Source organism: Corvus cornix, chromosome 1A, assembly GCF_000738735.6.
Source record: "Corvus cornix cornix isolate S_Up_H32 chromosome 1A, ASM73873v5, whole genome shotgun sequence".
NCBI lineage: Eukaryota > Metazoa > Chordata > Aves > Passeriformes > Corvidae > Corvus > Corvus cornix.
In genome coordinates this window covers 39,364,973-39,379,289 of record NC_047057.1, presented here as the reverse complement: position 1 = coordinate 39,379,289, position 14,317 = coordinate 39,364,973, and the positions used below count along the sequence as shown (strand labels likewise).

Sequence of the window (14,317 nt, the reverse complement as noted above, 5' to 3'; positions counted from 1 at the left end):
GTAGTTTTTCTCATCTTAATTTTTAACATATCAAAAGAAAGGCATTTATTGAGTGGCCATTCCCATTCAATGGCGGCATCATAGAATATGATTCCAAGGGACAATGAAATTTAAAAAACAACATTCATGGTAATACTTGACTCAGTTTCACAACAAGAATATTATCTGTGCAGCTATATAATTAGGAGTTCTATTTGTGGTAAGATACTGCATCACAGAAATTTATATAGCAAGTCCTATCACTACGGCACTGCAAAATATTTGTATGGTTTTCATAACCTAAATTTATATAGCAAAATCAATAAAAGAATGTAATTTATTTCCTTGCTTAAACACTCTAATTTAAAATAGACATATCCTTCTTATATGTTTTAATGTGGAAAATGCATCTTCTTCAAAAGCTCATTTTATATACTCTTATTTAAGAAACAATATTGAAAACGAGTTGTATCACTAGGTTCAACAGAGATGTGCTATTACCCAGAATATTTCCTTGCTCTGTGTTCCTTGCAAAACTCTGAAATTATTAGTATTCAACCCCTAACCCTGACAGAATTTTGTTGTTTTATTATTTGATAATTTTGTCATCTCTGCTAAACCATTAGCATTACTGTTCAAAGCCAAATTCATGCCTTAGGAGATCTTTCTTAGAATCAATATTCAAGATTTCTAGAATCTTCAAGTTTTCTTTAAGTTTTTGGAGAAGGAAAAAGGAATGCTATAGGCAGCACGAGTACTCTTTCTTTCCTTCTTTTCTTCCTTCCTTCTTTTCCAGTCTTCTCTCACTTGACAAACACCACATTAGGCACTTATGTGTTCTTCTCCTGTTACATTTTAAATATTCCAGACCCTAAACCAAACAATACCTTTCAGGCATTTTTAGACTTGCCCAAGCAAGCTGATTTGCTTGGCATATGGAAATGTCAGCTTGTTAGGTAACATTTATTGTGGCCACATCCAATACAAGGTACCCTCAGTTATTCAAAGCCCAGATGTATTTGGAGAATGGAGAAATGTGTTATGCCCAAACTACTCTCCAACCTCTAATAAACCCTCATTGCACTGCACTCATACCATCTCAATCCAACATACTGAGAGCTGCCCTCTCCAGGAAGGTGTGATGTATTGATTGCTTGCTGAATGAAAAATGTAATCCAGAGTCAGCAAGAAGCATTTAATAAGATTTTGTAAGACTTGGACAGGCAGATGAAGTATAGAAAAGTGTACGTTCACGTTTTCTTCATTTGTGAGATGCATTTGCATCATTCTCATTGTGAGATTTGCAGAAGTAGTGTCCTCTTTTAATAAAGAAAAATCTGTCTAGACGAACAGGAGTGTTAAAACAGCACCTTTTTAAAAAAAACAGCTCAAACCCAAGCTTTTCTAATTTTATATCATAGACATGATGCAGTAGGTTTTGTTCCCACTTGATTGAGGCGTATGTAAATCTGACTTGTAAAAGGCTGTGGAGCTATTTCACTACGTAACATTTATGCATGATTTTTTTATTAAAATCAACAAATCAGAAATATTTTAATTTATTTTGTGCTTTTTAATTATGCCAGTGTCCACTCCACAATTATTCACTATCCATTAGCTGTGAAATAAGAAATTGCCATTTTTGAACAGAGTCAAGCATCAACATTTTACCATACTGTTGTCTTCTTTCTTGTACCGGTTACACACCTTCTGAACTGGAGCACAGGAGGAAGGCAGCCTTCAAAGGATTGATGCAGTGCCTCTGTCTGTACACATACATGTGGGAATGAGAGGACAGTGTGAAGCCAGAGCCAGGAGACTGTACTGTGCTCCATGAGCAGGTCCCCTCTTTTTGAATCAGGGCAGCAATAAGAAAAGTCAGACCATTTTCCACTTCTGCACTAGGAAACTCATGTCAGTGGCCATATGGATCATACCAGTCATGTCCTTAGTTTGTAATACAATTTTACTTTTGTCCATGTGTCCTTGCTTACTGCAAGCTTCCTTTGTCACTCTCTGTAAGTTATTCAAGTTCCCTTGACTCTGACAGGATTTACGTGCCTATGAGACACCTCCAGGGAGATGCAGGAGGCTTTTTTATTTCTCTGACAGATTCTTTGTGTCACCTCTGGGAGTTTGTAGGGATAATGACATCTAAGACTCTCTATGAAAGCAAAATGAAGACTTTAGCACTACTACATTAGGTGAGCTGTATTATGGCGACAGTAGAGAGACAGTTCTAGAGAATGCACTTTCATTTGTACATTTCTCAACTAAGATTAAAAAATGGTGAGAGCATTGCTTACTTAGCACCACGAGACTGAGCCTTAGGAGCCAAAGAAAAATAGGCAAAGGAGATCAGGGTGCTCTTGTCATATATTTCTGCTAAACATAAGGAGGAGAAAACATTTTTTTATTCCTCTACTACTCTTTTGTATGTAGTAAATGCTTGGCAGAATTTACTTCTGCAGGTGATAGATGTTCTCCACAAACACCAGATGTCACAGCTAAGGGAAGCAAACATAGATGATGATGGTGGGTGGGAGGGGGATTGAAGGGTTGAGGAGGGGAACAACAGAGAGAGATAAGGGAAAATATGGTGGGGGTTTGATTTGTTTTATTTTCCAGGAGGTTACATGGAAACAGAGGCAGCAGCTCAAGAATCTCTGGGATTAGGCAAACTTGGAACACAAGCAGAAAAGGACAGAAGACTAAAGAAAAAGTGAGTACCATTTTTATGTGACTTTCTGGCTGAAACTTGATTCAAATATCAGGATTTTTATTGTTTTATTCAAAGTGTAATGAGAAGTAAGACCATCTAATATGTAATTTTAGCAGTGATGTTTCTTTCCAGCGTAAAAGTTTTTAAAGCCGCAAATAAAATATAGAGAAAAATATTCAGAGTCTGTCAATTGTACAATATTATTTCATTTGTGAAAGAACACAGGTTTATGAGAGAGACATTTTTCCATTTCACATTGTCATTAATCCTGTGCTTTTTGCCTTCAGTACAGGTCTTAAAAAATAGACATGTATGTAATGACTATCTATGTCGATTTTCTTTTTCAAAAGGGTTTCAAATGCTTTTTATTATTATTATTATCTAGCGAACAGAGTGTTATTTCTATTTTTAGATGTCAAAGGTTCCCCATAAACCCTAGCAGCTTCACTTTCTTTTTGCCTGTCAGCAAATGCAGGCAAAAAGCAACCTAGCTTTTTGTTTGCATCAATTATATAATTATTTAATGCTGTCTTTCATGCACCTCCTTGTAAAAACAATACATTGACTCATAGCAGCTACCAGGAGCTATGAAGAACTAATAAAATAAGGCTACAAACACAAAAAAAACCTCTTGGCAGCGTTGCATTCCCAGTGTAATTAGAGGGTGTCAGAGAAAAAGATGATACTTAAAAATGACTTTGAAAATTCATTCTGTAAACAAATAGGTTTATTTTTCATCCATAACCATTAACTTTACTGCTATTATTTGGATACTGAAAGCCTCATTTTTTAAAATTTTCTGGGTTTTCAGGTTTGTTTCAGTCTTTTAATACTCCTGTGCAGAATTTCAAGAGAATTTGCAATTCTAATCCAAAGAATCTAAGGATAATGTTTGAGCTTCTCTTTAGATTTTTATGTTGAATATTTTTAATACTTTCTTATCAAGTGCTTGATGAAATATGACTTTAAATGTACACATCCATGTAATGTCCAAGTGCAAGCATTCTGTTTAAATCAGCCTCAATTTAGCAATTAAAGATAGAGAAGTAGTCATTGTGCTAGCTTAAAGAGAAGAAAATTGAATTAAGAAACTCGCAGTAGCATTCAAAGGGATGTTACAGTTGATGAGTCTTGTCCCTGTATTTCTTATCTATACATTTCTATCGCTAATCAGTAATTTTAAAAATATATAGATGTAGATTATGTTACCATGCTCATTTTACTAAATCTAGAAAGCATCTTTGAGGCCATCATTATAGTTCATAGAGAATATAATTTAATTTTCAGCAGCATTTTTTTTGAAGTCCCAATGTACCTTCCAGTTCTGAGGGCTGAATGTACCACAATATTTAAATCACTTTGAAGGGACTAATGTGTTCATTTTGTACACTTTCTTATGTGTTAGTTCTTTAAACTGGGTAAAATAACATAAGACTTGACACACACAAATGAAAACATGACATGACTATTTCATATATAGATGGCCTACCAAGTTTTGGGTCTGTAAATAATGGGTCTGCAGGTAATCTGTTATTAAATTTCTGTCCAATCTCACAATCAGAACTTTCCCATGCTTTCCGCTTTTCAAGTCTTTCCTTTTTTTCTCTTGTGTCTGTCTGTCCTTGGTTCTTTATGGATTAGATGTAATCAAAATGTTCTCTGCTGGAAGGAATCTTTCCTTTGTGACTATGATTATTCTGTTAATCTGAATTGTGTATTATTTATCGTAAGTGTATGTTCTACAACTATGTCATGAAGAAATTTAATTTTTTCCCGTGTTCCTTTTAGGGTTACCTGTCTTCATAGTTTTTCACCTAAGAATCCTCAGAACTGCATTTGAGATTCCCCTTAATGTACTATCAGAGAAAGGTTAACATGCATTACTGGTTTATGTTATATGCTAGATATGTTATATCATTTTAGAGGAACCATAATACAGGAAAAAAATATAACGTATTGTGTTAGAGGTATACATGAGATTCTACTGAATTATGGGAGTCATTAGGGCGCCAGGCTATCAACAGAGTGTATGAGAATTAACACCTGCTTGTAAGAAATGCAGTCACAGAATCACAGAATGAGTCAGGTGGGAACAGACCACAGTGGGTCATCTGGTCCAACCTCCCTGCTCAAGCAGGGTCATCCCAGAGCACATGGCACAGGACTGTGTCCAGATGATTCTTGAATATCAGTAAGATATTTGCATGTCTTACCTTAGAAAATACTAGATTGAGACAGTCCAGAAAGTAACTTAAGTGAATAGTTTGTTGCAGTAGGTCACATTCATTTGTACCAATACCTAACAATGCCTAATTCCCTCTGGAAGTAGCCTTGCCATACATGCAGTAGGTGCAAGGTTACTGAGCTGTGTAGTGCAAATGAGGATACTGTACTGTGCAACATTAATGGTGGTGGGGATGTGTGTGAGGTCTTTAAAAGACATAATAAGAGAAGACTGAGAATCATTTCCTAGCTCATGATGTAGCAGTAAGATTTATAGCAGTATGATTAAAGTCCAAATGGTTGATTCCTTTTTTACTGCTAAGCAAAATGACTCTACAAACCTTGCAGAGACCGTGAGCACAGTTGCTAACTGTGTTAGTAACTAACTTGGATTAGGATGTAAAAGCCCAAGAGAACCAAACCCACCAACAGGATAGGAAAAGAGTAGGCTGAAGCTGGGAAATACTACTTTGTGTTACATTTCAGGTCTGAGAGAGCTTTACTTATGCTGGCTTTGTCACTTCCTTTAAAAAAATAAAAACCAAAGCCAAAGCAGACAAAACCAAAAAAATCCTACAAAAAAACCCCAAAAACCTGCAATAAAACAAACCAACAATACAAAAAACCTTGAAACAGTGATGCCAGAGCCAATTCTCTTTTCCATAAAACAGGTATAATACCACATACTGAAATTGTTTCTCTTTGACACATGCAAGTTAGATGAAATGGCTTTAAGCCCTATTAACAGCTCAGCAAACATCTCCATTCAGTGGTGGTTCAGGTGCAAGAAAGCAAGGATTCTCCCCCTGATGTGAAACAGAGGTCAGATTCATCACTGTAATCAACATATGAGTGCTGTGATAGTAGTCATGATCTCCACCAGACTCTGCTATTAGCTTTGGTTTAGTTTGGATAGAAGTCATTATAAAAGGACAGTTTCCTACTAAAATTATATCCATGGTATCTATTAACTGAGAAATAATTAAAATGCTAAATTTCTAATTTTGCATTTTTGAATGTATTTAATTTCATCAGTAATTTCACAAGGATGACCCTACCCCAGGGATGAAGATGCATGGCATTTCAAATTGCCAGGTGCTGCAGCAGTAGGTTCTAATGGTCCATCAGGTGTCCTGGGCTCCCTCAAGCAAGCATTGCACTGACGCTGATCCCCACGGAGTTAGGAACACACTGGAGTGTGTTACAGTGTTTTAGCCCAATTTCTTTGCATGGAGTCAGGTACTGAATAATACATTTCACTCTGAAAAGCTTAATGAGTATGGTAATTCTGGAGACCAATTCTCTTTCTGGTGATTATAGCGCCATTAACCTAAATTTCAAGGTTTCCCTGCTTCATGTTTAGAAGATGCTATTTAGATGTAAAATTTCTTTCAGTTTCAGTTGACTACTTAGACATCATTAAAATGTAATTAACAGTTTGTCTCAATGATATGCTAGACATTTATAAACCTCCAACAAGAGTCTCTATTCATCCAAAATTCAGTCATTACAGCAGGTTTATTAGGAGTAAGCCTTACTCCTAAGGCATCAAAGAAAAATTAAGGAAGCTGTGAAGAATTTTTAAATTATACCCAACATCTCTTATTAGCTGAGAAGATGAATTTAAGTTGCCTGGCTCATCCATAGATGTTTGCTCTCAGACATTAAATAAATGACAGTTCTACTTAATATTGAAACCTTTTATGTCTTACTATTTGTAAATTGAGCATGCAGTCCTAGGAAAAAAAAGATCAAATAAAGGGGTATTTAAAGTATTTCAGGTGTTATTCATTGTTTAGTGAAATAAAGTGATGTTGGGGTGTGACAAAGAATAATGCACTTAATTTTTATTATTTAAACTAGACTTTATATTTCACTTCACTTGTTCTATATAAAAGGTGGTGATATTTTGTATATACAATCTTCTGCCTTTTGCTTGAACTTTCAGAGCCTGTTTGCCTAAGGAGTAAACTCTTCAAGAAAATTCAGGGCTTAGGACTAGAAGTGTTAAGGCCACAGATACTGTCTGTCACTGTTACATTCATTTGCATCCCCCAATGACTTAAACAGTTTGCACTCCTCTAAACCACACCTTTTAAATAAGATAAACTCTCCAGAAGGCGCCCATCACCAAATGAAGAATGGAGTTTTCTCTTAGTATATTTTTTCCTAGTGATTAACAAGTCTCCCTTTGGAAAATGGCTACCTAATTTCCAATTCTGAATTTTGTAGTTGATTCCAGCTGCCAATTCTCTGTGACTGTGTATACTGTATCTCAGATGTTCATGACTTCATCCTTCATGGGTGTTGTGCAAACGGTGCACAAAGACTTGGCCTTGGCATTCACACAGGGTTGTCATGATAGCCCAAGCCAGGACCCAGCATAGGAAGTTCAGGTCAGTCCAGTTTCTATTGCAACTTGTAAAGGTTCCTGAAAGGTTCACGTAGAGTCTTAGTGTCCTCTGAAACAGCAGAAGTTGATCAGTGTGTGTCCCACAAGACAATTCATACCTCAAAAAATGAGTAGATGACACTGTGCCTAAAATAAAATAAACTGTATACCCTTTAAAAATGCATGTCTCCACTGACCTCATCTCAGGTAACAAATGAAGGCACTTTAGAGAAGCTGTATAAATGTTTTACTGTCTTTTTCACTAAAATTCCATACAATGAGCCCTTTATGAAAATATTCTAAAACAATGAACTCAGCCAAACTTGAAATATTATCAACAAATAGAGTTGTGTTTGCTTCCCTTTGTGCTGTAACTATCCAAGTGAACATCAATGATTTTCTCCTTACTCACAGTTTTGCTCAGGAGTGATGTCAAATTGCCCTTACCCAAAAGCCTCTCTGGTGGCAAATACAGCTCTAAAGAGTTTGGCTTTGTACAGTGTACTATAGCTCTGAGGGCCAGGAACCCTTCTTAAATGTAATGTTTGATTTGATCTGCAACAACATGCAAACTAGCAGCAAATAAGTGTCTCTCTGAAGAAATACAAGGTATATATATGGCATGTGTTGCATGAAAGTGTGTAATAATTGGTCATAGTCACTGACATTTCACAGGATGTGTTTATTTTATCCCGTGTAAAGCACCACCGTAAGGCAAGGTTTGAGAGACATTTCAGTGCAATGTAGTCCTAGATTGCCACTCACAGGTGGATTTGACCTTGTTCTTGCTGCTGGTACAGTGGGAGATTGGCTTATGCCATCCCTTCTGCAGCAATCCCAAATGAAAATTATTTTATAATTGTATATTTTGTACATCTTATTGCAGAAATTCCTGAGAAAGAATGCACGTACAAGCCAGCTATTCTGAATCATGCAGTCCAGAAGCTGATAGATCCCCCACTTCATTAATATGAGTCAAGAGCAGAGCTTTAGCCTCACTTTTTTCTTTAGTTTTGTTTGATTTGACTCTGGACAAGAATCTATTAATTCCATATTTCCAAAACAAGCTTAAGATGTGAGGTTTATACTTTCCAAGGAAGATCAAAGTAAACCTTCCTTTCCCAAGAACCTGGTTTTGGGGCATTTACTCCACAACTACAGGTTTTTGTTTGCCAGATACAGCTTCCTGCCTTCAAGTGCATCGCAGAAGAGCCTTGATGTGCCAGGACACGTACATGTGCTTACACACATGAATAAACACTCGTAAAATCAAGACCTAAGTAATTCTCATATGTGAAATTACGGTGTAAAAAAGGTATTCTTAGTATTCATAGCCTTATAATTAACTTTGCAGAATTGCAATGCTGTTAAGTCTTAGCTGACTGCTGTGATGTGCATGTTAAACAGCAGGAACGTCCATATGGACAGGAGAGCATGTTGGATTGACTCTTCTTTCTTTCTATTTAGGGAAAAAGAGAATGGTAAATGTTGATAAGTTCATTTGATAAACAGACTTTCATATTTTTTATGGGCAAATCCAAGTTTTAGATGTCTGTCAACAGGCAACTTGAAAAAATCTCCAGGTAGACTATTTCATGGAATAAGAGTCTGAGACAGTGTCATTATTATGTAGTTGCTTTTGAATCCACATGATGCCCCTTTAATTAGGTTAATTAATTAGGTTTCATGTGTGCAACTGCAATTAGAATTTGATGTAGTATATTTGTGACTACGAATAATTTCTGTCCTCTGCAGTATGCAAATAGCTGTTTCTAATGATTTTCTTAATTGCACACATTTTAGAAAAATGAATCCAATTGAATTAATTAGGGTGTTTTTCTGTGCCATCCACCTAATGTTCCTATACACTTAATGCTTATTAAACACCATTGTATCCTAAACACATGCTATTTATTTTTTTGCTGTAGATCTTAGGAATACATCTTTCTCGCCCCCAACCTTTTATTTTCTGAATCTTCAGGAAAATTGAAGTTTTGCGTTTAATTTCGTTCCTTCCTGCCTCATCTATGAAAAACTCCCTGATGTTGTTAGTAGCTTTTAGACTGATTTTTAGTTTTTCTTCCCTTTCTAGCAAAAGGGAAGTAGCTGTTATTTTCTATTTTCTCATTCTGGTGAAGGAAGGAGAGGTGTTCATTGTTCTGATATGCACTTTGGGATTGTCTTCTGTGTGCAGCGTGGTTTTCTCTTGGCTTTGAAACATACATAAAGATGTATTTTCTTTTTAAACTTAATTCCTTTAGCAAATATTTTAACTGGAACACTTACTTTCAAATCGTTAGTCAGTGAAAGCTTTTGCAATATTAAAAACATGTTTTGCTCTTACATTGATACTTGGAGTCTTTTAAGCATTACAAATGTAAAGATAAATGGGTATTTATTTTGCAGAGGATTATTAAACCTTAATTAGATTATTCTGATGATGGAAAATGATACAACATATTCTATATCTAACTCATATTTTAAAAAATATTTTATTTTAAAAAAATAATATTTTTATCCTTTGCCAAGTTTTTAAGATTATTTTCCTCATAAAATGTAAGAGTATTTTTATTGGAAAATTCCAAGTCTTTAATAAAACAAAAAGCCCCAAGGCTCTAGTCCCTATCTAATCTACATGCATAAGCCTATCCATTGCAATTTGGAACTTCTGGGTAAATATAAGCTTATACCCTGATGCATGCAGCTGTCTCTCTAAACAACTCTCTCCAGCAGAGGTAAATATCCTATCAGATTAACTGTAGAATTAGGATTTAAAAGAATGGGTAAAACACAGCAGAGTAAAAAAATTCTACAAAACTTTTATGTTAATATATGTCTAAGGAAAAGGTAATGAAGTGGTGACAAATTTGTTGTCATATGGCAAAAAAAAACCCAAAACTATAAAAATACCCTAAAGAATTAAAAGTCCATTTTTCCCTGCTGTATTTTATTGTTCTTCGACAAGATGCTCAGGAAGTGACAGAATGTCCCTTGATCCTCTGCTCCTATCATGGCCTTCAAGTCCTGTAAATTATCCCCAAGTGACTGCAAACTTTCAGGTCATTAAAACTGCAAGAGAATTACTTGCATTCCAGTCAATCTCCCTGTTTCTCTCTAGGCATACTCAAAGGTATACTCAGTAGAAAATGTAACAAATAGCAGTTCTGATTCAATTTACTCCAGAAGGCTCAAAATTAAAAGCTTTTTAAGCAAAAGTGATCACATCAGTCTTTACAATTAGCTCAGAAAATGAGCATGAATCATGAATGCATATTCAATTCTTGTGCTACTTCCATCAGATTCGGTAATTTTATAATAGTTCTCTAGTACTTTACTTATAGTACATACTTTTGTTGTCTTTCCCTTCCCTAATCTTCCTGTCTTAAACTTTCTGTGTATAAATTTGTCATTTGTTTCCATCTCCTTTTCTCTATTGCACTTTCTCTCCTCTCTCTCAGCTGTTCTGCTGATCTTGCACACATGAAAACAAAATTTAAGTCCTCAAAAACGGTGCCCTTCTGAACTGACTGAAATGTCTGCAACCTCTTCTTAGCTAATCAGAGCAAAGGCTTTTCACCTCACATTTTCTACCAAGCCTTTGTAGATCTGTAAATCATTTGTTAATAGAAATGTAATATTTTGAGATGTCTGGGTTTCATTCAGGCCTATAATTTTCTTTTTTATGATGGCAATTAATGGATGATGTAGAAAGTTTATTATCAGCAATGACATCCTACTTTCTTCTCCATATACTGTACCCATTATATTGGCAATAATAGGTTACCTAGAGGGTAAATCATTCATACCAATGTTGCTACTGATCTAGTGTTAGTATGACTGCTGAAATTAAAATACTGCCAGGCATAAATAGCCACTGAAAATGTTACTCACCTATGTACATGAAATGTGCATTTTGAAAACAAGCAAACAAAAACCAAAACAAATTTTACAAGCAAGTCTAGGTCATTTATGATTACTATGAGATACTTTGCTAAAATATTATTAAAGTGCACATGGAAAAGTAAACCTTCGTTTGTGGTCCACTCAATTTTACTGTGTATCTGTGGTTAATTTGGTTAAATCCACAGGTTTGGGGTTTTCAACATTCTTGAGGTTACACAATAAATCCTTAAGAAATTATTCAAATCTAAGCAAAAAGCTTTGATTTGAAAGCCTACTCCACATTCACTGTGTTTATTGATCTTTGGCATGAATATGTATTGTAGATGGAAGATGTGCTGTGCTGAGTGGTACCTAATAAATAGCCAACATGAGTTTAATGAAAATCTCATTTTGACAATTTCATCTGTTCTTCACAAGAGTACTTAAGTTTTTTTAATTATTGAAAGACCAATTACAAAGGTTTCTGTAGTTATAATGGTGATATTATTTTATCTATCATACTATTTCTTTTTTTTTTATGGACTACTATATGTTCATTAACATTTATGTGCTTTTTTTTCCATTCATCTCTCTTCATCTCATGAAAAGCATATCTGGGTAAGTTAAAATGCCATGGTTGCTGAACATATTAATCCTCAGCACCATGTTTATTTTCTATGTTTTATTCCTACTTTTTTTGTTTTTCCGTGAATCTTATGTAACAAATCCATGCAAAAAATTGAAACTGAATCCATGCAAAAAAAGGAAAGCTTTCAAAGTATTCAGAATAATGGTAAACCTTGAAAGCGTACACAAATTCAGGTCAGGACTTTCTCCTGAAGTGCTTAACAGAATGAATTAACTACTTGGAGATAATTTCTATCTTTTTTTTTAAAGTAAACACATTTTGGGAGGTCTAAAATCCAGAATCACAAAGAAATTTGAGAGTTGAAGTCAGTGGAAAAATTTTGAGTTTAACAAATGATGTTAAGGCATATATTCTGTTTAATTAAATCACAGAAGACTCACAAAGCACACAATTTATTATTTTTATTCCATTTGAGCCCTTATGCTGTTTCAAAGCAAACATATGCAAAAATGTTTTATTTGTGCATATAATTTTACTATTTTCTTTTTCACCAGTTCATTTTCTTGTTTGTTTTGGTTTTTGTAATTGTTAACCCAATATCAAGTTTAAAATCTTCATCTCTTTGATCTATTGTAGAAATGCTATTTCTTCTTGAATAAGAATTTGCAGACTTAAGGAGGAAATTTCAGGAGGTGAAATGGTACAAAACTTAGAGAACAAGGGTTACCACATTAATTTAGAATATGTGATTATGAAATGGCTTTATAAAAATAGATCTGATAACATATGATCAGCCTGGGAACACTGCGTGTCTCTAATGTAGTACAGTGCACACAAGATTGCAAGACTATGTATTATGCAAGTCTGCTTATTTCACAGCTATTTTATTTGGTTTTTAATCCTAGCCCTCTCAAGCTCTATTTGTCAGGGTCTGTCTCAAGCATTCCTGAATGTGCTTCACTTAGCTTAAGAAATAGCTTCAGAAAAAAAGAATACTGCCCTTCAGTTTGCATACAGCTTAAATGTACACCTAACATAGAATATTCACAGTACTGTTATTCTGTGTTACCTGGGATACTGTGAAATTTATACTTCCTTATTTTATAGATTTAAAAACCTTCTGTTTATTAGTTGCATCTTGATTTCTGTATTTCAGTCACTTTTTTCTGAAAACTCCTCAAAGTTTAATACAAATATTTTGTGAAACATTGGAAATTGTATTTTGTTCATTGTTTCCAGTATGACCTGATATTGGGTATCAAAAAGGAGAATGAGGATTTCAAATCATTTAAAATCCAGATCACTTAAGAGCCAAAGTTCAAACAGGATCTGGCATAGTTTTTAATTAGTGCAGCCTTTAAGTCAATCAGATCCTTTCAGATTAAATTAAATCTGCATAGTGTGGCAATATGAAGTCTTGAGTCTCTCCCCAACCTCCCACTCCACTTCCTACTTTAAATCCATTTATAGTCTTGCAGAAAATACATATAAAAATGTAATTTGCTATTTTATTATATATTATTAACTTATACAAATTCAACTCTTCTTTTTTCATACAGTGTCCTGAGTTACAGGATTCTAGCATGTCTTAAATATTTAGCAAATAACAATAGAAAGGATAAAATCCAAATCCAGCTTAATTCATTAGAAATCCTGTCTCCTGATTTTTTCAGTCTTTGAATTTATGTTGGATTTCAAGCGGCAGATGTGTTTAATCTTACCTTGAAATCATAGGATTACTCAGATAAATACAGCATAATTGGTCTATCCTTTCTGTCTGGTTCTCTTCTAGAAACCTATCATGTGCAGTACTTTGTTCTAAATGAAACATTTTAATATTGGTGATAATAATAATCATAATAATGTCAGTTAATAATCAGAGGACCTGCTAGGTAACAACTTCAATCTGTTTTCTATTTGAGAAAATGTCTGTGACTAAAGGCCATTTCACAGTCTAAATTACCTGTTAGCCAAATTTTTAAATCAATTCTGCCTGTGTTTTACAAACATGATCTGGTTCTTGACTTCACTGTGCCTCCTTTTTAATTTATCTCACCTTTATGATTATGTTTCAACTAAGAGACATATATATGTGCAGTATAATATTTCTGAGGTCTTTTCACGTGAATCCTTATTAGATATCAGAGTAAATCCTATTACTTGCAGAAATGTGAAGATCTGTGTTGAAATATTGTTTACGTTTCATCAAGACAATGTCTGGACATCGTGTATTGCACAGAGTGTTTGCATTATGTGTGTTAGAAATCCTAAGCTGTCATTGCTTGTTTGCTTCATGGGGGGCAGCCTTATCTTCCTGAAGAAAATTGAATAACACACTTTAAGTCAGGATATCGTTAACTTCCTACACAAATTCTATTTAATGATTATTAATGTTTTTAATGAAGTTCATTGGGTTTTATGCAATGAATTGATGACGGCTGCTGATACAGAGCTAGAATTTCCCTGGTGCAGGAGAAGAATACATATCAGGTAGATTGGCAGGATAGTAACATAGTCTCACTCATCATTT

General features: G+C 34.7%; 1 protein-coding gene across 10 annotated transcripts in view; it reads left to right on the top strand.

Annotated features, from left to right (window-relative positions):
- Window positions 1-14,317, top strand: part of PPFIA2 (PTPRF interacting protein alpha 2) — a 296,049-nt gene that overhangs the window by 257,355 nt on the left and 24,377 nt on the right. For 6 of the 10 annotated variants that reach the window (XM_010413748.4, XM_010413749.4, XM_010413745.4 and 3 more), the window contains 2 exons: window positions 2,608-2,701; window positions 11,808-11,816. In XM_010413748.4, the coding sequence (XP_010412050.1) occupies window positions 2,608-2,701; window positions 11,808-11,816 (103 nt within the window). The remainder of the gene's footprint in view (window positions 1-2,607; window positions 2,702-11,807; window positions 11,817-14,317) is intronic. The other 4 variants (XM_010413746.4, XM_010413754.4, XM_010413752.3 and 1 more) reach the window with 1 other exon arrangement.